Here is a 25,222-nt window from a genome sequence, read left to right on the forward strand (position 1 = left end):
TCATGTTTCAAGGCTAAAATGTCTAGGGTGGTCAATATCTGGTTTTAATCAATGCTTGATATCCATATCATTCCCCTCCAACCCTTCCAAAATGCAGCTGTCAGGTATCTTAGGGCTTGTCTATACTACCGCGCAGGGTCGATCTAAGATAGGCAACTTCAGCTACGTGAATAGCATAGCTGAAGTCAACGTACTTAGATCTACTTACCACAGTGTCTTCACTGCGGTAAGTCGACTGCTGACACTCTCCCATCGACTCCGCTTGCACTCCTCGTTCTGGTGGAGTACCAGAGTCGACAGGGGAGGGCTCAGTGGTCAATTTATTGGGTCTATACTAGACCCAATAAATTGACCTCCGCTGGATTGATTACTGCCTGCCAATTTGGCGGGTAGTGTAGACAAGCCCTTATTCATCCATAGTTCAGACCACGTCAGTCCCCTTGCCTAATCCTCCACTGGCTTCCTCAGTTTAAACTTTTTGCATGAAATCCTCATTCCATTGAAGTCAATGACAAAACTCCCATTGATTCATAGATTCATAGATTCTAGAACTGGAAGAGACCTTGAGAGGTCATCGAGTCCAGTCCCCTGCCCTCATGGCAGGACCATATACTGTGTAGACCATCCCTGATAGACATTTATCTAACCTACTCTTAAATATCTCCAGAGATGGAGATTCCACAACCTCCCTTGACTTCAGCAGGGCCTGAATTTCATCCTTTATCTTTGCCTTCAAAGCCCTACACTATTCCATCCCAGTGAATGTAATTTTTAATGATGTCTTTGTTCATTTCTCCAATTTCACCAACCTGTAATTTCCTTGTGTCTGTCTTTGTGCCTTCTTCCCAGCATCCTCCTTTGCATGGAACATCTCCCTAGTCCAAATATGCCAGGCCCCCGCTCTCTCTTTATTTATATCCCCTGTTAATGTCACACCTATTATGTGACCTTCCACAAATGTGTATACTAAGTTATGTCAGACACCCCACATTTTTGTTTTATTTAGTCCTTTCTCTGGGTTTCCTAATGGTTATGGCTTCTTTTTTTTCTGTTCCCTAAATTTTGAGCTCTTTTGGAGAATATTTTGCCTTTATATTTGTGTATTGTAGAGTGCTCAGCACATATGCAACATATAAAGAAATAATTCACACTATTCCAGGAAGCCCTCAATTATTCCAGGGAATGGTGGCCCCAGGTAAAGGGAGTGCAAAAGTGTCTTAGAGCCAAGTGCTCCACCCCATTTTCCACCAAGCACAGCATAATCAGGCTCTACAATCTGCCCCATAATATCTCCATTAATAGTGATGTTGGAAATAAATCTTGGAAGGAATTTAAGATTATGCAGCACATTTACTAATATGCTGTAGATAGTTGAAAGAAATTGAGCAGGAATACTATGTCAGTGGGTTGTTGGTTTGTTTTTTTTGTTTAATAATGGAGATATACCTATCTCCTAGAACTGGAAGGGACCCTGAAGGGTCATAGAGTCCAGCCCCCTGCCTTTGCTAGCAGGACCAAGTACTGATTTTTGCCCCAGATCCCTAAGTGGCCCCCTCAAGGATTGAACTCACAACCCTGGGTTTAGTAGGCCAATGCTCAAACCAGTGAGTTATCCCCCCCCCCCCCAAGAGGGGAACTGTCCCTCCCCCGTCAAAAGTCTCAAACTTTTTTACTGTAGACCCCTTTCACATCTCAAGCCTCTGAGTGCGACCCCCCTAATAAGTTAAACATACTGTTTAATATATTTACCACCATTATAAATGCTGGAGGCAAGTGGGGTTTGGGGTGGAGGTTGACAGCTCACGATGCCCCCCCCCCATGTAATTACCTCACGACCTCCTGAGGGGTCCCAACCCCCAGTTTGAGAAGCCCTGCTATAAGTATATGTGTGGTTTTATTTTGGGGGGAGGGTGAGTAAGATTATTCTTTATACATAATTAAAAATGAATTGATATTTTAGAGGCATTATGTAGGAAGAAAGTTACATGGACAAAGCAATACCGAAGCCACTAATGTTATAAAAATAGCAGGAAATGGAGGAAATTAATAACAGGGCAATACTTTATAAATATGTTGTTGTCATCATGATAGACAGTTTAAAAGAATGTATTGCTTAGCTTAATGATTTAGAAGACAATCAGATAGTAAAGAACAAATGTATGAAAATAGCTGAGTATATTGACTAAAAAATAATAGGAGACAAAAACAAAGGAAGGTAAAATGCACATCAGTTTGTACATAGTTTAGATGTACTTATACTAGTTGTAATAAGGCAGAACATTATTTAAGAGCAGCTTAATTAATTTAATATATACATATAGAAGATATACAGATACATTAAATGTAATCTTATTTCATTATTTCAAAATCTGTTTTCACCCAAAAATGCTTGCTTAAGGATCTATAAATATAATTAATTAAAAATAGGAATACTGGGTTTTTGGGCTGCATGTGATATAAATACATGTTGTGATTATTATTGAAAACCCACTGGGAATGGTAGTTTTAACAATAAATAACTGCTAGTTTTGAGGAATATAATTGAAAAAACAATGTTCCAATTTTCACCAAAGTAGTTTGAAGGACATCTTTGAAAATACATATTATTTAAACTATTTTTCACATAAATGATTTAACCAAACCATCTGCTAAATTTTATATTCAACTGTATACTGTTTAGGAAAAGCCTAAACAAGAAAGTTATTCTTTGTATGCTGTTTAATCTTATTCATAACCCTTGTTTTACCCTCAACTGTTAGGTAAAGGGTCAGATTTTACTAACGTGGCTAATAGGACATAAATACAGACATTTCACATGGTGTACCATGTAAATGTAAACCTTTGTAGTTACAAGTTTTTGTAGCTGGAGAATTGTTTTAAAAGGCATGTAATTTATTAGCTATCAGTAGCTGCTTTATTGCCTTGCCGCGCTGCAGTAATAAATAAAAGAAAGTGAACTGATTTTACAAATGGCACACAAGGTGCACATTTTGTGAAAAAAGTCTTTTTTTAAAGAATTGGCATTAAATCCTTTTTTTGTGATGACAAAGAGGCTAAGAGTGCAAACTGTATTTTCTGTTTATCGAAAACAGAGTCTTTTTTTCTCGGGGGCATTTTTTCCTATGATCATCAAGGGATTTCAAAAGCAATAAAGTGTGGAATCATTGTTCGACTTGAACAGTATTAAAACTTAGGTTTTAATTTCAGTGAAGTAATAAGATTTGAACCTGTCTCACATTACAGCACTGTAAGGCATTTAGCAATTGTATTTTAAAGGAGGTTTTTAAAATGCAGCTCACTTGTAAGCTAACTGTCTGTCTAGTAATTAATAGTTTCTCTTCAGCACAGGCTGTTGTGATCTTACTAGGAAATCTCAGTTTTTGTTAATAACAAATTATGATAATTGTAAGGATGTTAATTCTTAATTAGTTTAAACCTTCAGTTATTTTTTGCTCTTTTCTTAGAATGATTTTAAAATGAGGACAAAGAGAGAAAAAAGTGAAGTGTAAGGGATTCAACATAATTTTCAGCTTCCTTTTTTTAAAAAATGTGACACTACAGCTACCTGTAAATTTCAATAAACTTTTTTTCCTGATTAAGAACCTACTTCAGCCACCTGCCAAGAATGAATAAAGTATCTTATGCATACGTACTGCTTGTAAATCATGGATGTTAATTACTTTTACACAGAAGTACATGTAGGATAACACTGCACAGAAAGCTAACTGTTCCCTGTGTTGCAGCGTAGAACATTGAGACTTACTTGTACAGCTTAGCAAAGAACATAAAGGTTTAAAATATAAAGGTTTCTTCAGATCAGCTTGACAACATTGGCTAATGAGACAGTGTTTACCATTGTGAATAGCAGTTGAAAATAATTACATGCAGTTAAAAGAAAAAGTTTACACAAAGATGCATGTTCAAACAGCCATCAATGTTTAACATTTGAGTAGTGAGCTATGACCTTTCATGATGATTTTGAACAGTAACTGCCTCCATTAGCCATAAGGTTTGTTTCTTTATTTTAGTAGATGGCCTAGATTGTAAATATTAGAGGATCTAAAATAAATCAACACATTATCCTAAGGATACAAAATGTAAGAGCTATTTGTGGTTGGAAACCTTTGACAGATAGTTTGGATGAAGCAGATGATTGCCCGCCTCTCGTATCTGGCCTCCATTGCTATGCCTGCAGGCAGTTTAGTGTTATAGTTGTATATTGATGTCAGGGTTACTACTGAGTGGCTAGCAATGACAGATGTCTATAATTACAGGCAATGCTTCCAGTATTTCAGAAGAGCCAGCCTATGTTGAACAATTATCTTATTTCTGGCTTGCCAAAGAGTGTTGTTCAAATTGCTAGTATTAGCTATGGGGACTGTAACACCTCCCCTAATACCTTGGGATAAATGTGCAAAAAGCAGTCAGATATACAACTTAAATACAAAATCTTTTTAAAACAAGTGATATTGATAAGGTTCAAATACTTAGGGCTTGATGCTGAAAGGTGCTCAGCACCTGCAGCTACTATTGAGGTCAATGGGAATTGCACATGTTGAACATTTCATATAAATAGACCATTGTAATTTAAATGATTAGTTTATTATTTACATATATCTGACAAAATCTTAATGCATATCAGAGTTCTGAGTGTGTCATTGATCTAGATAAAGTTAAGCACTTACAGTAGAATTTAGTTTACCATCTTTTTATAGCTATAACTGCAAGTAGGAATGTAACCCCTTGATATCACTAGTTTTGTCTAAATGTAGCTCTTTCCCTTTGCAGTTTTCTGACTGAAATGAAATTTGCTCTCATGTCCATATAATATTGGTTAAACTCAATCGTTAAAGGATATAAAAGCAGTATTTAGGTTTCCCATTAAATGCCTGGCTGCATATGAAACTTGAATCTCTGATATGGTGCTGATCACCACCTGGAAACTGCTGCCACAAAGTGGGACATTGAAAGCTTACAAATTTAGGCAAGAAGGATAGAAGGGCATGGGTATGAAATTAATAGAGTTTTTTATGAGAACCACTAATATTTGATCAAATGTGCACCAAAATGCACATACTTAAGCAGATGGAGGGTGGAAGCCAGAGAGAGTGAGAGAATGCAATTAAAAAAACTCCACTATGGATAGTGACTAAGTAAATATACAAAGTATTATTTACAATTTAAATATATTTAAGTGGTTTATATATAAGTGGATGGATTTAACCAGGTGCTTAGAGTTAAGCATGTGCTTAAGTGCTTGGCTAAATGAAGGCCTAATAGATCAATTAAAATGTCTAGCAGCAAAAAGAGAGAGAACAAAAACTTAAATTATCTTCAATAACGTGAATGTTTGAAGGGCCATGGATACATGGATATTGACCATCCAGAATACCTTTAAACTAGTGACTGCTGGTATCTTCAGTTAGATCAAGTGTAATCCTTTTAATGCTTAAGAATTCAATATTTTGATTCAATATTGAACATCCAACTTCTTTTTATGATTACTACTCCAATATAAAGACAGAATGGATTGTGCTTTGTAGTCTTTTTACACTGGCTTCTTACTCTCCACTGTCACAATACATCATAATTTTTTTAGCACCAAGTAGTAGATTCAGAAATGTCAATTTACATAAATAAGCCTAATTTTCTGTTTCAGAGTGAACTCCTACTCAGCAGTGCTTCTTACTTTTCAAGCTCTCAGACTGTGAGGTTGGGCAAAACTGGATTTTTTTTCCTCTCAGTAATAAATAAAAATGAAAACTTTGTCCAAAGAATATTGTGCCTATATTTGGGCTGTACCCATAACCACAGGGCTGGACCAGCAGCAGTCCCAATAGTTTTGCACTAAGCATCAGAAATACAAATCACTCTCCAAGAAACTCCATATTCTCCTCAGTGTGCCTTCAAGATGGGCAGATAACCTTCAAGATGGAAGGCAGGGGGACAACAGAGACCTTGGGAAGAGATTGGAAATATCAAAGGCAGGATAAGGAAAATGGGTAGATTTCACTCCCCACTTCAGAGAAATTTGATTAAATAAAAAGCAATTTTCATTAAAAAGAAAAAGCTTCTCTCAAGTGGGAAGTGCACACTTCATATGGACAGGTGAGGAATTTGCAATCCTGGCACCATGGTTTCCTGTGAATCCTGTTCCTCCAAGTAAGCTAATGGGAATGGGACAAGAACAACCCATGATGGTAGCATTAAGTGCTGATATCATCAGAAGCTGTGCAGATGACCACGTCATTTCTATGATGATAAAACATTCCCCCAATGTTGTGGGGAGAGAGCACCCTTGATGCGGGCACTGAGTCAAAGGGATGTTCATACATATGTACAGTATGCTTATGCTTCTTCCTCTGATGCTACAGCTGAGTTGCAATCACAGTATTCTGATTATTATAGTCACTAACTACTATTTAAAAATGTCATTTTATAGAATGACTATGCCAGGCAAAGGATAGCCCTCTATGCTATTTTTATTAAACTCGATATACATCTAGTATATAAATGTATCATGCTATTCATGTCACCGGTACCCTTCCGCCTCTGCTAGTTGGAGTGGAAAACAGGTGGCAACAAATGGGAGAATGGTGTTTTGATGCCCCCTAGAGGGTCACCTCGTCCCCTGTTCTCACAGATTCTGGTTGAAAGTTGGTCATAAATACCTATTTTACTTTCCAAATCCCGCCCCAATATCTGGATCGTATTCCTAAGTTAGGGAGCTAAACATGCAGCTGAAGAGGAAATGGCTCACCTCAATACTCAGCATATTCTGTTGGCCTGGTCTCTGAGCTGGAGATCTTGAGATCTCACTTTTTAAGACAAGTCCCTGTCCATGTTGTAACTGTTCAGGAATACAGGCATTCTTGGTGTCATAGTTCAGGGCCTGCACAGTGTTCTCCTCTTTGTGCTCAGATACAGGTAAATGAGTTCGGAAAGCTGTAATTATTATCTCAGTTCCTTCTCCTTACTGTCCTGGATGGCGTTTAGCCTGATAGTCAATTCCTTGACCTATTAAGTAGGGAAGTTAGCAGCTCTGTCCTGTATGTTTGTCTCTACGTATCGTGTTCTTTTTCTCTTAGCTTTTTAGGCCAACTATTTAAACCTGAGAGCTCATATTTTCAAAGTCATTGAGAGGGGATTTGGAAGCTCAGTTCCTGTTGATTTTACTGGGAATTGGGCAAACAAATCCCTTAGGCAACTTTGGAAATCTCATTCTGAGTGCCTAAAGACACCTAAATCTATATTTAGGCACATGTATTTTTCAGATTTTCAGAAGCCTCTAAACAACAAGCCATTTAATTAGGTGTCTAAGTTAAGCACTCAGCTCCTGATCTGTGATGAACTGGTAGGAGATGTAGGGACTGGGGCTGGCTCCACTAGCCCCTTCACAATAAGTGCAAGATTCCAAACTAAAGGCTAGGTATTACCAGCATATGGCCCAGCATATGCACCAAACACCAAGGAGATGCAGTCAGTCTCTCTAGGCCCCCAAACATATATACTGTTCTGTGCAGCATACACTTGAGGAAGGCTCATACTGCTCCTTTTTGGAAAAATAGTAAGGAGTGTTCCAGAGTAGTTCCCCACCCCACCTTACCCCTCCCACCTCTTCTGCATTAACATCATGGCTCAGGGCTCAGCCTGCAGCTGTTACCACTCAGCTCCTGCCCAGCTGGCTTAAAAATAGTAAAGGCCTAGTTTTGCCCTTAGCATCTGATGACAAAATACTTTAATGTTGTGTTCTACATTAGTACTTGTTCTCTGTAGCAAGGCCTGGAGAGTATCAGGAAATTATAACATCTTGAGCATTTATTGTGTGCCTAAGGGTAATAACTTTACTGTAGTTTTCTAAACATTCATTATCCAGAATCTTAATTCATTATAACATCTTTTATGAAACATATAGAATCAACATTTTCTTGTATTTTCTTATTTGCACAGTGTGTGAGATTCATTTCTCTGTTTTAATTTGTTTCATGTGGTGCATTTGAGTACATTCCATACAGTGCCGTTATTGAATTTCTGTGACTGTCATTATATAGCCATACAACCTTTAGGAACTCATATTCTGAGTTTCCCAGTTCTGTAATCTGTTTCACATTTAAGGATTGACATAATTAGCTTCTTCAGAGTTATAATGATAGTTCCAAAAAACAAAGCTAAACGTATCTAGGGCCAAAAGATTACATGAGCATAGAGCAATAAAACTTTAATTTTTACAATACTTGCTATGTTATATCTCTATATTTTCTTAAACTATAATTAAGTTCAAGCGAGTTGCTTCATGAAATTGTCTCTGCCCATGTATTTATATATTTCTCCCTCTTTTTCTCTCTTCCTGTTTTGTAGTGTAGCAAATAAATCTCAAATTAGTTGGGTGGGGGAAAGAGTAGCAATATGTAATTTGAGTAGCTGATGAATTAGAGTGTCTTTTGGGTCACAAAATATGCCCTCACTTGTTCACAAGCTCAGCTATTGTCTACTGTAAACCTCTAAGTACTGCTGAGTTAGTGTTAATGGTACAGATGAAGAAAGTATATTTTGACATTGGTTCACAACATCCTCATCCCACACATGCTCCTTTCCGTCTGACAATATTATTCATTTACTACTCAATTTACTGTGCTGGTCACATGCTTTCCCTTCACTATCATGCCCATTTCTCTGTTGCTTGAGTACTGTGTTATCTGTCACTTGCTTACAATGTGAAATCACAGAAACAAAGATCCTAGCCAGTGCTTCTTTTATACAGTCTTCAGTATGCGTGGCAATGAAGGAGTTTCTGTCAATGTAGGGTGAAGTTACAACCTGTCCATATTTTCATGAGCTCAGCTTGCAGAACAATTAAGTCCAGAATTAAATTGGGAACCTCAAAACTTGGTGGTGTTTCATTTTCTTATTGTGAAGTTCAGTTGCATTGTGGTGATATAGAGCTGTGTGGTCATGTTGTAAAAACCTGATGCTGGGTCTGCATGTGAAGTTGCGATATTGGGGATGGGATGGGCTGGGAAAAGAGTATTCAAAATTCTAAAGATGGCAGAAAATTAATTATTCCTTTGGCAGTTTCCTTCCAAATTATGGTTAATCCTCCCACTAATGTAAGGGTTATAAAAGGGCCTGACTGCACCAGTATTGGTGTGATACTGCTGCCTAGGGTGATTTAGGATGCAGGTATTTCACGAAAGTATGTCACCATGCAATTCTTCTGTGGCTCAACCTAACTGAATACATATATGGCACCTATATTTAACCCAATGAGAGAAGCCAAAAGAACCTGATTCAATTTTAAATTGGAAGTTTAAAATCAGGGCACTTCAGGGGACCATGTCACATCACCCTGACGCCCAACTGGCAATATTACCCTCTACCCCTTGAATACATTCCATACTCTTCTGTTAACATTTTGTAAATCGCTGTATGTCCAAACATAAAAGCTGACTAATGACTACCTTCAGGAGTCCGAGAAAATGGTACTTACCAATGTTTGCATTCTGTTGCTATGGAGGCCAAAACTATGGAGTTTCTCAACGCAAAAACATATTTTGTTTTGGGTAACGATGTCACTATATATGTTTAAAATTTTGTAGTTTCAGAACAAACCTTAAATCCAAGTAAGACTGTGTAGTTGACTAATATCTCCTATACTGTATAAGGATATTGCCACTTTCCTCTGGAAATGGCAAATCTTAATATTTGGCTGAGAAGGAAAAGATTACTGGGTTACAGAAGGAAAGGTAACCTAAAATGTAACATAACTGCACTATTACGTTCTCTCCACTGTAGGTGGAGAAGGAATTGCATGAGTTTGAGAAATGTTGGAACACAAAACCAGCATGCAATGTTGGAACCAGCAAACCCTAGTTTTGTTCAGATTTTCACATAAGTGTGTGTGTGTGTGTATGTGTGTGTGTATGTGTGAGAGAGAGAGAGTTTGAAATAAGTGGTGCTGGTAGTGACACCTATGTTTAAGGTTGTCTAACACTTTTTTATATCTGTTTTACCTAGTGTTTATTGAAGATGGGTTTTAACCACTTCATTATCTACTTACAAATTTGCTAAAGATTTGTCATCTTACAAAATGTGTAGTAGTCTTTAAAACAAGCACTGTATTCATACACTGACTTAAAATGACCCTGTCACATGTGAAAACAAATCAGATTGTTGCTGTTAATGAGCTTTTCAATTTACTATTCAGTGGATCAGATAAGTAGATTTAAGAGGTAATGATCCTGTTTAGCACTCAAGCATGGCTGTCAGATCCTAGTAGTTGAAGAAAATCCTCAGGGACAAAAGCGTTGACACAGTTCTTGATGGGATAATGGGAATCAAAGCTAATGGATGATAAAAGGAGTAGTAAGAGTTACAAGGATAATTGTGGATTAAAGCACTGCTCTTTGTCAACATTGACTGCTGTTCCAGTATTTTATTTGGTAAACTCTGATGTGGTGAGAGCCTCCTTTGACAACAGACCACAATGCTAATATAGCAGGTGAGCACGTGTGCTCTGCATTTCCTATCACAGGAAGGAAAACTGAATATCAGTATGTTAGTAAGGAATGCAAACCTTTCCGGTGAAAAGATTTGATGTGAAAAAAGTAGAAAACAAATACAGAGGTTAAACTTTTGCACACACAAAAATTGGATAGTATAACTTGTTTCAGTAGTATAGTATTTACAGTTAAAGTACCAGACTGTGCGTTTTGAATATTAAATATATATAGTAAATGATAATTCTTTAAATATTTGACATTACTTTTTTCAAGGTATATGGAGGGATTCCACTGTCTATAATAAAGAATTTTAGTATTCCAATTGTCTAGTTCACCAAAGATTTTGTCACTATAAGATAGTCCTATTAAAAGTTGACATTTTTACTTATACTGGAAATAAATATATCCTTGCTAGTATCTCCAGTTATTGCACAAATTGGATTTTGTCATGACTTTATTGCATTCCAATTTGAAATCTGTAGGATGTGAAAACATCTACTTACTCCATCATAGAGTTAAATACTGGCATTTCCTAAGAGTGACTTGATGGGATGGCATCACTAGCATGGTGGAAATGGGTATAAACAAGTATGATATCCTACCAGACGTATTTAATATCTGTAATTCATTGCAATTTATAAGTGTGATAAGTAACGTTTCAGAATAAAATTGGCAGCTAGATGGCACCAGCCTTTCATCATTGGGTGGCTTAAGTTACATGTGTTGTGACTTTGGTGATCTCATCCTAGATCTTAATACATACTTGCCCTGAGCACATAATATGGCAGAATTTCATTCAGTTGGTACTCCTTTCTTTGGTGGGATTTAGGGTTAAAATAGGAATACTTCAGGACTGAACTAAAATGCACTAGTTGTTAGAGTTGTGTTTGGCCCAGGTCTTTAATGAAAAGCAGGGGTGCTATTGCTCAAAATGAGGTGCACTGGCAGAACAATATGAAGAATTTTGCCAAGCGCCTGTCCCCTCTGTCTCAGATTCTAGTAGAGTTCTTTTAAGTAATTACTTTCGTGGTCACTAAAAATGTCACCAACGTTTGTAAAGAACATGCAGTAATGCTAGCTGTGAGACGTAATGCTACTGTATCTGACTTGACCTGCTGATTGATGGGTCACCATAATAACAGATCCCTCTAACTGGCAGAATAAAAGGAAAACTTGAGAGTTAATCAATGTCCTGGACCTGGAATGAAGGGTGATCGAAAACCACACAACTCAATGTCTTTACGTTACTTGGAAGGGAAGGGAAAGCCCAAAATTGAATGCCTGATTACATCAGTGAAAATGCAACAACTTAACAAATGTAAGCTAAGGTGCGGAAGCAATATTTACACCAATGCTGCTAAGGCTAGAGAGTGGTGGAAGGTATTGCTTTGCTGTACCCCATTGAGTCTGTTTATAAAGGGTCATTACCTCCATGAGAGGAGGTGGTTTGCTCACTGAACCACAGAGTAAGTGCATGCTTATAGTGAGTATTTACCACATCTGTTTGGGAGGATATGGTTAAGCAGGGGTGAGTGAAAATCTGTTAGCCCCAAATTCCTGAATCTGGAGGATATGAGTCATCTATACACGTGATTTAGCCAGGGCCAGATGGATTGAGAGAATAATCCACATTCATGCTTGTGCCCTTCGGCTGCATAAACAGAATGTGGAAGGGTTAATATATTTTTGATATAACATTTTTGATACTTGTAAATGTCTATAATTTGGTACTGTTGAAATGTTTATTTTCAGGTGTATGCCCGAATGTCAGAAGTCTTAGGAATAACAGATGACAACCATGTTCTAGAAACATTTATGGCAAAAATGTGAGTTTGTGCTTGAGTTCTATTCTATACATTATTTTGTTTTGTCTTTAATGTTTATCCATAATCAAAGTTTAAATTTCAATCCCCAGTTGAATTTTAATGAGAATAATTCTAAGTGTTTTCATAAATAGTTTTAAAAATTGAGACATGGGGTAAAATTTTCAAAAGAGCCTACGTGCCACTATAAAGAGACTTTGGGCTCCTAAATGCTGCCTGTCAATGGGACATAAGCTCCTAGGTGCCTAAAACGCTTTTGAAAATGGGATTGAGGAGCCTTGACCACTGAGACTCTCTTCTGAAAATATTGCCATTGGTCATTATGATCTTCAGTGTGTGTGCGTATTCACATGCTACACACACATCCTGTCATTTTTCTCTGTGGCTTAGCCTGCTAGGCCACCGGGCTTTCCTCTCACTTGTACACTAGGCAGTCTTCTCACTTTTACACTAGTAACAGCCAGGAAAGACAATCAGCCAAACTGAAGTAACTTCACTCTCTTTGTGGCAGCTCATCCTTATCTCCCCAGTTTGATACTCACCTCATTACAGTACAGATGCTGGGAAGTGAGCGCTACATCTTGCTTGTAGTCACACTCCAGAATTTTCAAAAGAAAAGAGTTGGAAGCTCACTGAATGGGGCAAAATCCCTCCCTTAAGAAAATATAGATTCAGAAAGGGATGAGACCCTGGAAGACCAAGGTTTGTGAAGCAGCTATGGAAGATTATAACCACCAGCCCTCTCTCTTGTGATACTTGCCTGAATAAATTAATTCTACCTGGCATCACAATGTTCAAATAGATTTTTTTATTCTCCCTCTAAGAATACCTCTAAAAAATTATCAGATATCTTCATGGCTGTTTGCAGGCACCCTCTGTGGTTTCCTGGGGGCATACTTTTCTTTTTCTCATGTCCAGCAAGCCCCAGAAAAACTTCCAACGTTTTGGCTTTTACAAGTTATACCCTGTCTTTCTGCCTATATCAAGACTCAATGGATTCCCTTCTGAGGCAGAGAGGGTTTCCTCTGAAGCTGAAGTTTAACCCCTGAAGCAAGCCAAAAGAGTTTCTTGGGAAGAGTAGGAATATCTGCTCCAAAATGTGAAGGCCCCCATGAAAACACAGATTCTAAAGGTCTCCTTGTGTTCCTGGGAATGGAAAAGGGCACCTTTCCTTTCTATCTCTCCCAAATTGGCTTCCTCTAAAACTGGTCTATATAGACTTACAAATGGTTTTCAATAGGGTGTTGTCACTGCTAGGAAAACACCCTACTAGAACCATAAGATGAACCATGACCAGTTGATACAATACTAAATATAACAGTAATAAATCACCAGGACCAGATGGTATCCACCCAAGAATTCTGAAGGAACTCAAATGTGAAATTGCAGAACTACTAACTGTAGTCTGTAACCCATCATTTAAATCAGTTTCTGTATTAAATGACTGGAGGATAGCTAATATGACACCAATTTTTAAAAAGGGCTCCAGAGATGATCCTGGCAATTACAGGCCGGTAAGCCTGACTTCAGTACTGGGCAAACTGGTTGAAACTATAGTAAAGAGCAAAATTGTCAGACATAGATGAACATAATTTGTTGGGGAAGAGTCAACATGGTTTTTGTAAAGGGAAATCGTGCCTCACCAATCTACTAGAATTCTTTGAGGGAGTCAACAAGCATGTGGACAAGCATGTGGACAAGGACAGTGGATATAGTGTACTTAGATTTTCAAAAAGCCTTTGACAAAGTTCATCACCAAAGGCTCTTAAACAAAGTCTGCTGTCATGGGATAAGAGGGAAGGTTCTCTCATGGATTGGTAACTGGTTAAAAGATAAGAAACAAAGGGTAGGAATAAATGGTCAGTTTTCAGAATGGAGAGCTGTAAATGGTGGTGTCCCCCAGGGGTCTGAACTGGGCCCAGTCCTATTCAATATATTCATAAATGATCTGGAAAAGGGGATGAACAGTGAGGCGGCAAAATTTGCAGATGATACAAAATTGCTCAAGATAGTTAAGTCCCAGGCAGACTGTAAAGAACTACAAAAGGATCTCACAAAACTGGGGACTGGGTAACAAAATGGCAGATGAAATTCAATGCTGATAAATGCAAAGTAATGCACATTGGAAAACATAATCCCAACTATACATATAAAATGATGGGTCTAAATTGTCTGTTAGCACCCAAGAAAGAGATCTTGGAATCATTGTGGATATTTCTCTGAACACATCCACTCAATGTGCAGCGGCAGTCAAAAAAACAAACAGAATGTTGGGAATCATTTAGAAAGAGATAGATAATAATAAAACATAAAATATCATATTGCTTCTATATAAATCCATGGTACGCTCACATCTTGAATACTGTGTGCAGATGTGGTCGCCCCATCGCAAAAAAGATATATTAGAATTGGAAAAGGTTCAGAAAAGGGCAACAAAAATGACTAGGGGTATGGAATGGCAGAGAGATTAATAAGACTGGGACTTTTCAGCTTGGAAAAGAGACGACTAAGGGGGGGATATGATAGAGGTCTATAAAATCATGACTGGTGTGGAGAAAGTAAATAAAGAAGTGGAGTACTTGTGGCACTTTAGAGACTAACAAATTTATTTCAGCATAAGCTTTTGTGGGCTACTAAAAAGAGTGTGTATGGTAACACCCATTGTTTCATGTTCTCTGTGTGTATATATATATCTTCCTACTGTGTTTTCCACTGCATGCATCCGATGAAGTGGGCTGTAGCCTATGAAAGCTTATGCTCAAATAAATTTGTTAGTCTTTAAGGTGCCACAAGTACTCCTGTTATTTTTGCGGATACAGACTAACACAGCTGCTACTCTAAAACCTGTAAATAAAGAAGTATTATTTATTCCTTCTCATAATGCAAGAACTGGGGGATCACCAAATGAAATTAATAGGCAGCAGGTTAAAACAAACGAAAGGATGTATTTGTTCATACAACACGCAGTAAACCTGTGAAGCTCCTTGCCAGAGAATGTTGTGAAGGCCAAGACTATAACAGGGTTCAAAAAACAACTAGATAAGTTCATAGAGAATAGGTCCATAAATGGCTATTACCCAGGATGGACAGGGCTGGTGTTCCTAGCCTCTGTTTGCCAGGAGCTGGGAATGGGTGACAGGGATGGATCACTTGATTACCTGTTCTGCTCATTCTCTCTGGAGCACCTGGCATTGGCCACTGCTGGAAGACAGAATACTGGGCTAGATGGACCTTTGGTCTGACCCATATAGCCGTTCTTATGTTCTAACTTGTTCTTTTCTACAGTAACTACTAACGTGTTTAACATTCTGTAAGTTAACATGACTTCTCCAGATTGTTTTCTCCCATGACCTAATTTCCTAGGGAAGACAAGACCTAAATGGCTTTCACCAAGATAAAGTATGCTGTTTTAGCTTGCTTTAAGAAAACTGACCTACCCATCAAATCTAATGTTTCTCTAAAGAAACTCTATGAGCTAGGACAATGGAAGGGGGATGAACAGAAAAATGTGTGTTCTGGGGCCTGCTCAATTCTATATTGCATATTATTTTTCTTTTGTGTCCAGATCAGCTGTCAGTCAGCTGCCGGAGGTCCAAAAAACTCAGGATTTTTGTGTTTTCCGAACTCACTCTCTGCCCACCCGCGCAGGGAGCGGGAGAGTATCAAATCTGGTGAGCCAGCAGAGAGGAGTGTTGTGGGAAGGAGGGCCTTTCATCTGCTAACTATCCTGTGTCTTCTTGAGGGCAAATCACAATAGTTCCCCTAATAAAAAATCCCCCAGAAACATGTCCACGTATTATATCTTTTTCTCCTTTCCCCTTCTTTATAAATAGGCTTGGCAGAATTCAGGGTGGTTTTTTATCATTTTGATGGATAATATCAATGTTTGTTTAAGCATTTTTTTAAATGGTTGTTGATTTAAATTTTCACAGTTGCATGAAATTATTTAAGCATTTATTTTTATCAATTTAAATTTTCATAGTTTTGGGAAATTTTGTGTAGGTCAGATAATGGTGGAGTCAAGACAATAATTATTTAATGGCAGTAGATATTGAGATTCAAAAAGTTAAAGCTTTATAACTGTTCACACAAATTGTCAATATCACATGTTAAAATATACAAAGTAAATATCCTTAAAGCAAACTCTAATAAGTTCTCAAACTGCGTTTTTCTTACCTTGCCTATCTGTAAATTTCTGTTATCTGTGGAAATATTTTTTGTCAGTTTGTGTGTATACAGCGAAATCTACATGTATTGATATTTACCGATAAAAATTTAATCCTTCCAAGCCTATTTATAAACTGTCTCTACCTTGACTTGATTATTTGTAATGTGGTTGGGGCACGGATCATGTCGAGTTCACTTATCTATATGGCACCTAGCATGCTTATGGGGTATCCAGGAATAAATAATAAAAAATAAATAAAAATTGTTTCCAGGAGGTGAACAGAACTGAGGATCTGTCCTGTCCTGCCAGGGTAAAAATACATTCTACCTGCTAGTGCATCTTCCTGGGCAAATTTCTGCACATCTTCTCTAAGTACTGCAGACATCAGCTAATGCAGCAATGGTTGGCTGAAGTATGCTTAGAAAAGCCTCCCCCAGAGAAGACCTTTTCTTAGGAAAACATGTGAAAGAGATCACTATGGGTATTTCATCATTCATTCCCCTTCCTCTGCCCCATTGGAGCAGTATTTAGCTTCTGAGTGCTGTATTCCTACCCACCCAGTATACTTTAAGATACTACTATTAAGAACTCTGATCTGTATTGAACAGAACAAGCCACAGAAAAACAAATTAGTTTTCCCCTTGCCTGTGAATGTGTTTCCTGTGACTTGGTCAATCAGCACAGAGACCACCCTTAATGGACACATGTCCTGCAATTTCTTTAAGCACTGGCTAGGGAATTAGGCAGTCTAACCTTCATTCTTTGAGACCAAATGGAGTAAAACTAGGAATCAGAGGAGGGGCCATTGTATCAAGTATAGATGCTTCAGTTTGGTTGGCTGACTTTCCTTCCGTTGCTACCAATGAGAGGAAAATTTTGTGGTCTGTGCCCTATGACCAACTCTCAGAAAACCAATTAACAGGTAAGAGGATAAGTACTACATACATTTAATTTTGTCATGTATGTCTTTGCATAAGCAATGTAAACTAAGCAGTAATGAAATCCTATGTATATGCTTAGCATTTAATGCCATCTGGAACACTTCTGAAAAAGTTTAAAAAACAATCCTAGTTTTAGATGACATGTTCTGTATTTTTCTCATTTCTCCTCCTCCATGGTTTATTACATTTGTATGAAAATAGTATCTTTGTTTATGAACTGTTCATTGATTGCACGGGAGATAATTTTGGTATCACAAAGGGAGTATTATTTCTTAAAGTGGAGAATAAGAAGTAAATACCATTATCAAATGACAAAAATCTATTTTCTGTACACCTTTTTATGTCTCTAACCATTAAAATAAACTGTCTACTTACCAACAATAGTATGCTTAGTGTAAATCTGAACTAGAGTCCATAGTATACTGACACAGCAAATAAAACATTATGGGTCAGTCTTGACTGGCAACATTTCTGTTGCTTTATTCCTAGGCCTAATCTGAGCAGATTCTGCCATCTGTGCCAAATAGTCTGCATGTTTTGTACTATGGATGCATGACTACACTGAGATTACCACTCACTTTCCCTTGTGAGCCAAGTCAGTATCTTAACCCAGGGGTGGGGAGCCCACGGGCCGGATCCTGCCCACTGCTTTATTTCATCTGGCCTGTGACAAGTGTCCGGGCCGAAAGCCCCGAGCCTTAGCACCCCTCATGGGGTTGGAGCCGCGAGCGCTAGCTCACTCCGCTGTGGGGGAAGCTACAGTTGCCAAGCCATTAAAAGTCCAGTCAGTTCTGCGCTTCTCCTGGAAGCAGCCGACATGTCCCTGCGGCCTAGGTGCAGAAGCGGTCAGGGAAGCTCTGTGTGCTGCCCCAGCGCCAGCTCCACAGCTCCTATTGGCCAGGGAGAACTGCAGTGGCGATGCCTGCAGGCACGGGCAGCATGTACCGCGCAGAGCCACCTGACCATCCCTGCGCCTAAGAGGTGGACATGCCAGCCACTTCTGGGAGCAGTGTGGAGGCAGGAAGCCTGCCTTAGCCCCGCTACACCACTGACCGTGGGCCACCTGAAGTAAGCACCACCCAGCCAGAGCCCACTCTCCGAACCTCCTTCCCCAGGTTGGAACCCACTCCAGCACCCTAAATCCCTCCCAGACCCTGCATCCCCACCTGCAGTCCAACCCCCTGCCCCAGCCATGTGCCCCCTCCCACACCCAAACTCCCTTCCAGAGCCCACACCCCTGCCACAACCCTGAGCCCAGTTCCGCACTCCAAACCCTATGGGTCCAGCCCGGAACCCCCTCCTGTTCCCCAAACCCCTCATCCCTAGCCCCACTCCAGAGCCCTCAACCTCTCCCGCACCGCAATCCCCTGCCCTAGCCCGGAGCCCCCTCCTGCACCCTCAAACCCTCATTTTTGGCCCCACCCCAGAGCCTGTAGCCCCAGCTGGAGCCCTCACCCCCATCTGCACTCCAAACCCCTGCCCCAGCCCAGCAAAAGTGAGTGAAGGTGGGAGAGAGTGAGCGACTGAGGGATGGGGGCTGGAGTGAGTGGGGGGCAGGGCCTTGGGGAAGGGGTGTTTAGGGGTTGTGCAATTAGAAAGTTGGCAACCCTAGGGGAAGCCCCGAGCCTCCGCCAGAGCCCCAAGGGTCTGGAACCACGAGCGCCCTCCTCCCCACCCCAAACCCAGCGGGGCTGTGTGTGGCCCGCAATTGATTTTTTCTGTGGGTCAATGGCCCCTTATAGCTAAAATGTTCCTCACCCCGTCTTAACCCAAATCTGTAGATTAGAAAGCCATTAACTCTGCACAGGCTAGACCCTTTGATCTCGCTTTTTTCTGTGTAAGGAAAATGTTAACACTCATGGTAAATATTTTTTTTAATACTGTGTTCTTCATAAAGACCAGTGTGTCTGTGCATTTGCATGCTGGTGTGTAAGGCATGACAGTTGCTGTTTCAGTGCACGGTGTTATCTGATATAGCACCCTTATTTGCTATTCAGAGGGATAATGCTTCCTCTTTAATGGCAAACACTGTCTTTCATATCAGAAATACATTCGTAATGTTGAAGTAATACTTCACCGTTGCAATCTAACATTAGAACTATTGAATACCCTGGAGATCATGTTAACTACTTTTTCATCTAATCATGAAATAGTAGCAGTTTGTCTATAGTACTAGAGTCTTGAAAGAAGTTGTCAAGACACTTAAAATGTGTGAAGAAAATATTCTGTACTTAAATACTGTGGGAGGAACATAGGGAACACAAATATAATGGTTTGATATGTAATGGTCAAACAAGTGGTGATCCTTCGTAACATTTATGTATTTTTGTATTCCACTAATTAGGGGACTTGCACCTCCTCTCATAGTAGCTTGCTGGTTCTTATGACAAACTTAGTGTCTGGTTGTCATGTGCAGCATTCCTTCAAGTCTGATGTGACTTTAGTTGTGACTGAAGTGACCCACATTTCTCTTATCTTGTCTTTAACACATTTTCTACTAAACTATCTTAGCATCAGCTCTTAATATCAACATTGGGTCATCTTCATTCATATAGTCTTAAATTTCTCCTTTTGATTGCTTTAGCATGAACTTCATGATGCAGAACTGGTCAGTAATATCAATTGATGAATTCTTTAATCATGTTAATAGTGATCAAGCTGTTTTACATGTATCTGATACCTGCCAGTAGCACTGGTGATATGAGCTAGCTATTGTTTGTCAAGCGATCTCAGCCATATTCAGTTCATGTGTTAGAAGTTGTCTTGAGTAGCCATTCCTCAAAGAATTGAAGTATTTTCTTTGGTTGGTCACCACAATTAGATTGTCTAAATTCTGATAATCATTTCAGTTAATTCTATCAATTCATACTGCCAAATGTAGATCTTCCATTATCCTTCCATTGGAAGTAATTTACCAGCCTCCTTTTGAACTTCTGGACATGACTTTCTAAGGGACAGGTTTTTATACATCCAGGTGGCCAGTGAAAGTATCTATTATCAGCCATAATCTTATAGCTGTTCCATCAAGAATCTTGGATTTCACAAGGAAGCCCTTTTAGTTTCCACTGTCCTTGCTTAGCTTCACCAGTGCTCAAGAAAGTTGATCTTCATTTGAAAAACACTAAGGCCCACGTTGTTAAAGGTATTTGGGCAGTGCTGTGCTCAGTGTTGCATTGCCTAAGTCTCATTTTCAAGAGAGATTTAGACACTTATGAGCCAAAATCCCAATGAGATTTAGGCTTGTAGAGACTTAGGCTCCTAAATCTATTAGGCATTGCAATACTGAATGCAGCAGCACCTAAATAACTTTAAAAATCTGGGCCCTAGTCTCAAAATAAGTTCTTCTGGCTTTATGTGTCTTATAGAACAGCTAAACTCGTAGATTTATGTACTCTTGTGACACAGCTATGTAAACTCAACTACTCTCAGCTTTTATTTAGAGTTAGACTTGGGCATATTCAGTTGTGATTGGTCACTGGTTTATGAAAAAAGAATTAAAGTTTGTCAAATTCTTCATTTCAAACATTAATTTGTTTAGCATATTGTTTGTGAACCCATCCTGATATCTGCAAATATTATGTTGTTTAAACTTGTCACATAGTTGTGGTAATTAATTATTAGTCTTTGGATTCACAAAATGTTTGTTCATATTATCTGGTATTTGTTTTACATGATAGGTTATCAGAGTCACATAGTATTGTTTCTGCTCCCTGATAGGATAACTGAAATGAGATGAGTGAATAACTAATAGCAAACATCTCCTGTCAATGTATGGATGAATCCAGTAATTATCTATCTGGGGTACATGTACACATATATATATTTTTCCTAGGGTGCTTGTCTTCATACTATCTAAGCACCAAACATTCATGGAAAATTCAGGATTTGTGAACATGTTCCCAAATACCCAGAAATTGCCTGTATGCTTGTGAATAGCCAATATGACCCCATGAATCATAGCAAACTACAACTCAAATATTTTATTTGTGAAGGTATTTTGTGTTTTTTTAACTATTTGCATTTACCCAGCTCTAATGAAGAGTGTATATTCACTCAATGTCCATGTGGCACAGGGAGTTCTGAACTGTAAAAGATGATAACCTGCAAGAAATAGTTAGAGCATGAGTATATAGAGCTATATGGGTCACTTGCTGGAGGATTCTCTGCAGCTTGAGGTCTTCAAACCACAATTTGAAGACTTCAATAACTCAGACATAGGTTAGGGGTTTGTTATAGAAGTGGATGGGTAAGATCCTGTGGCCTGCTTTGTGCAGGAGGTCAGACTAGATGATCATAATGGTCCCTTCTGACCTTAAAGTCTATGAATCTATTTCCTCCTTGTTACTAAAACACAAATAGCACACTATGGCTGAGATTTCCAAAGATTTTTAGATGGTTTGGATGCCCAATTTTCATTCATTTGAATGGGAATTGAGAATGTAATATTTGAAATTTTCAACCTAAAATATTAAATTGTGGTTTTGTCTCTTTGAATTTTAAAACTCATATTGTGTAAAAGTGTCCAAAATAATCTTAATTGGTCACTAAGAATATCCCTATACTATATGACTTGGGTTGTTCAGCTATTTTGAAATTTGGTTCATGTCATCCATAGTTAACCTTCTCAATGTTTTGAATGTTTGTCTGTCCTTCATAGCCACATAAAAATAAATGTCACACCATGCATATATAGCCTTTCAGATCATGATTTTATTTGCACATCATCTCAATTTTTGTAATACTTATACAGGTTTCTCCTCTTCTCCTCCTCTTTTTCATTTAAGGTAGCAAACAATAATACAAGGCTTATAGTATTATAACAGGGGTGCATGCAATGATAACTTGAGGAGGCAACCACCACCTTGTGACCCAAGTAGACTTGCAACTCTCTTCCTGCTCACACCTATGCCTCAGTCCTTCAGTCTCCCCTTTTCCACATTCACTGTACACTTTGTTTTTTCCCATCCTCATTCCTTTCCTGATTCTTCATAATTGTCTCATTTGCTCCCTTCTCTAGAGTTCCCATCCCATTCCCAATGAAGTAGTAACCTCCAGAGTACCTTATTCATTCCACTACTGCCACCAAGTTTACTATAGTACTTTTTTTCTGTAAGCTCATCATGCAGTCAGCACCATGGACAGCTCTAACAGCAGTATGGGTTGACAATAAGTGTTCACTGGTCAGAATAGTTTTAATTAAGATGTTTGTATGTTTATCTTTGTTCATCTATAAAATATGTGGTAACTTGTTTTTGCTTAGGATTTGAGGTAACAAAGTGGGGGGGGGAGTAGTCAAGTTTTTTTAAATATGCAGCCTAAAAATAATAAGGCAAATAGTTTCAAAGGTACTACATTAAGAAAAGCATAATCTTTGATATGATGATCCAACCACAAAATGAAGCAGTTTTTATTTTAGACAAAATATCATTAAAATAGTGCTCACAGGTAGTAGAGTTTACAGGCAATCTGAAGTTCCTCTTGTCTGGTACAGTCTCAGAGGCCTGAGTTTGGTTATTCTGATCCCTTGGTATTGGATCTAATAGTGGTACTAATAATAAATATTTGTGTTACCAGAATAACTATAAACCTTGCCATTTGGATGTTGTATCTCTTTTCCAGTTTATAAATACTGGAACAATGTTAGTGACACTATTTCATTTTTTTTAGAACAATTACAGCCCAGTATTTTGGTTTCCGTATACCAAATATGGAAATACTCTGTCATTTCTTTGTTGCCACATTATGTATATTTGCTTTTAAAAATGTGATCTCTGTTAGTCTGTTATGTACGTTTCTGTAGACTTGAGATTCTGATTGGAATCCTGTTAAATGTAATTTTTTACTTTCTGTCATGCATTTGAAGTTTCCTGGTCAGTTACTTTAATGCTCTTTCGCTTAGTATCTTTATCAATTAGTCACTTAAGAGACAGAGAAAAGGACACCAGCACTTGGACTCAAATGCTTGACTTCTTGCAGAGCTTTAATTTCTCACCTATGTTGTTCTTTGGCTTCTCTCCCTCAAATATTGGAAAATCATAACATTGGTTTGGTGTTCTGTACACTTAGTTATAGTTCTGTTCAGATTTTACAGATTTTTCCTATGATCTGTTATGGCATAAATGTAATTTAATATGTTACATATTAATATTGTCCATCATTCCTGTTGCGTGGTGTCGATACACCAAAAACAGAAATGGAAATTGTCAGGACTCACCAATATGTCGCCAATATGTCACCAACCTTTTACATGCACCATTCGTACTTTTCATCATCCAAATGCAACAGCATACGGAGCAAAAAGAATGGAGCAAACTGGGAAGAAACATTAGAAGAAAAGGAAAGGTCAAACAAGAATGGGACAGCTTTTTTTAAATGGTCTGTTTTGCTTCTTCTCTCTTTAAACGTTCAAACTTTGGATGCTGAAGTTTAGAATAGATTTCTGCCTTTTTTTTTTTATAATTGCCTTTTATGCTTTTGGTATTGATGTCGGATCTGGATAATCCAAATTGATTTTTATTGCTTTCTACAATATATGTCTGTTAGGATTTAGTATAGCAGAAACATTTTGAGAACTCCCTACAATAGGGATAAACTGTAAATTATGGACTTGCTAGGATAGGCTGTTTCTTAAAGGCAATATGAGCCATTATATTTGTTCATAGTGGTTTTTATTAAATGAGTCAATGTTTATTCGTGCATTTAAGATGAGAAGCTTTATTTTTTGCAGTGTTAGCGTAGAAATGAGCAAATAATTGTTTGGAGCTTGTCCAAAACTACTTGCATGCACAAAAACCAAACACACACACACACACATACCCCTCTGAGAAAAGATTTCACCTTTACCCTGCATAGTTGTGTGTTTGTGTGTGTGTCTGTGTGTATGTACTTACCCACACCCTTCTCACAAAGAGGGAAACATTATTTGTTTATTATTTATTATTATTCTCTCTCTCCTTTTTTTTTTAATTATTATTCTAGTGTTACAAACCTTAAATGTTGGGGAAGATGCGAGCCTGTGATTTCAAGAACTCTTCAGTTTCTAAATGATCTTTCTGTTGGATATCCTTTTTATTGTACATCGCGGGTCCTAGTCAGTGAAAATAATTTAGTAAAAATTAATATTTGCAAGCCATTTTCCCTTTTATAGTAAATTGTTTTAACACCAGTGAGAATATTAATATTAAAAATATTAGTTTGATTTGGCCTTTTTATATGCATAGCACATTTTAAGTTATTTTGTGTTTCCCCCTTCCGATTCTCAACACAAAATTATCCATATGACTAGTTCATTAATATCAGTCTCATTCATGACATCCTCCAGAAGACAAGAATGTCATTGACTCTATAGAGAGCAAGGTTGGACCCATTTTGGCTCTGATTCAACTGAGGTACTTAAACCCATACCTGACTTTAAGCACATGAGTAATCCCAGTAAAATCCATGTGACTACCTACATCTGTAAAGTAAGGCATGGGCTTATTTATACCTTGTAGAACCATGATCTTGAATTTTTGTTATCAGTTCACCTGAGTCCTGGGTTAGATTTTGACACAAACTTTTTGAGGCTGTGCCTTAAGTCATACATCATAAAAAAGAGTGTGATATGTTTACTCTTTGAATTTCCAAAAAATCAGACAAGAAGATCAATTTTCATAGAAAATTAGCATGTAGTAATTTTTGACATACCAGGATGTTTAAGTGGGTACAGGCAATGGAAAACAAAAAATTTCAGAACTGATAGAAATGTTCAGTAAGGGAAGTCCTTCGATATATTTAAAATAAAAATGGCTT

The 25,222-nt window shown here is 38.2% G+C and overlaps 1 protein-coding gene across 4 annotated transcripts in view; it reads left to right on the plus strand.

Annotated features, from left to right (window-relative positions):
• RANBP17 (RAN binding protein 17) overlaps window positions 1-25,222 on the plus strand; it is a 265,755-nt gene that overhangs the window by 136,231 nt on the left and 104,302 nt on the right. For 3 of the 4 annotated variants that reach the window (XM_039484081.1, XM_039484082.1, XM_039484084.1), the window contains exons 15-16: window positions 12,252-12,325; window positions 24,410-24,490. In XM_039484081.1, coding sequence (XP_039340015.1) covers window positions 12,252-12,325; window positions 24,410-24,490 — 155 coding nt within the window. The remainder of the gene's footprint in view (window positions 1-12,251; window positions 12,326-24,409; window positions 24,491-25,222) is intronic. The other variant, XM_039484083.1, reaches the window with a different exon arrangement.

The sequence above is a fragment of the Mauremys reevesii genome, linkage group 8, assembly GCF_016161935.1.
Source record: "Mauremys reevesii isolate NIE-2019 linkage group 8, ASM1616193v1, whole genome shotgun sequence".
NCBI lineage: Eukaryota > Metazoa > Chordata > Testudines > Geoemydidae > Mauremys > Mauremys reevesii.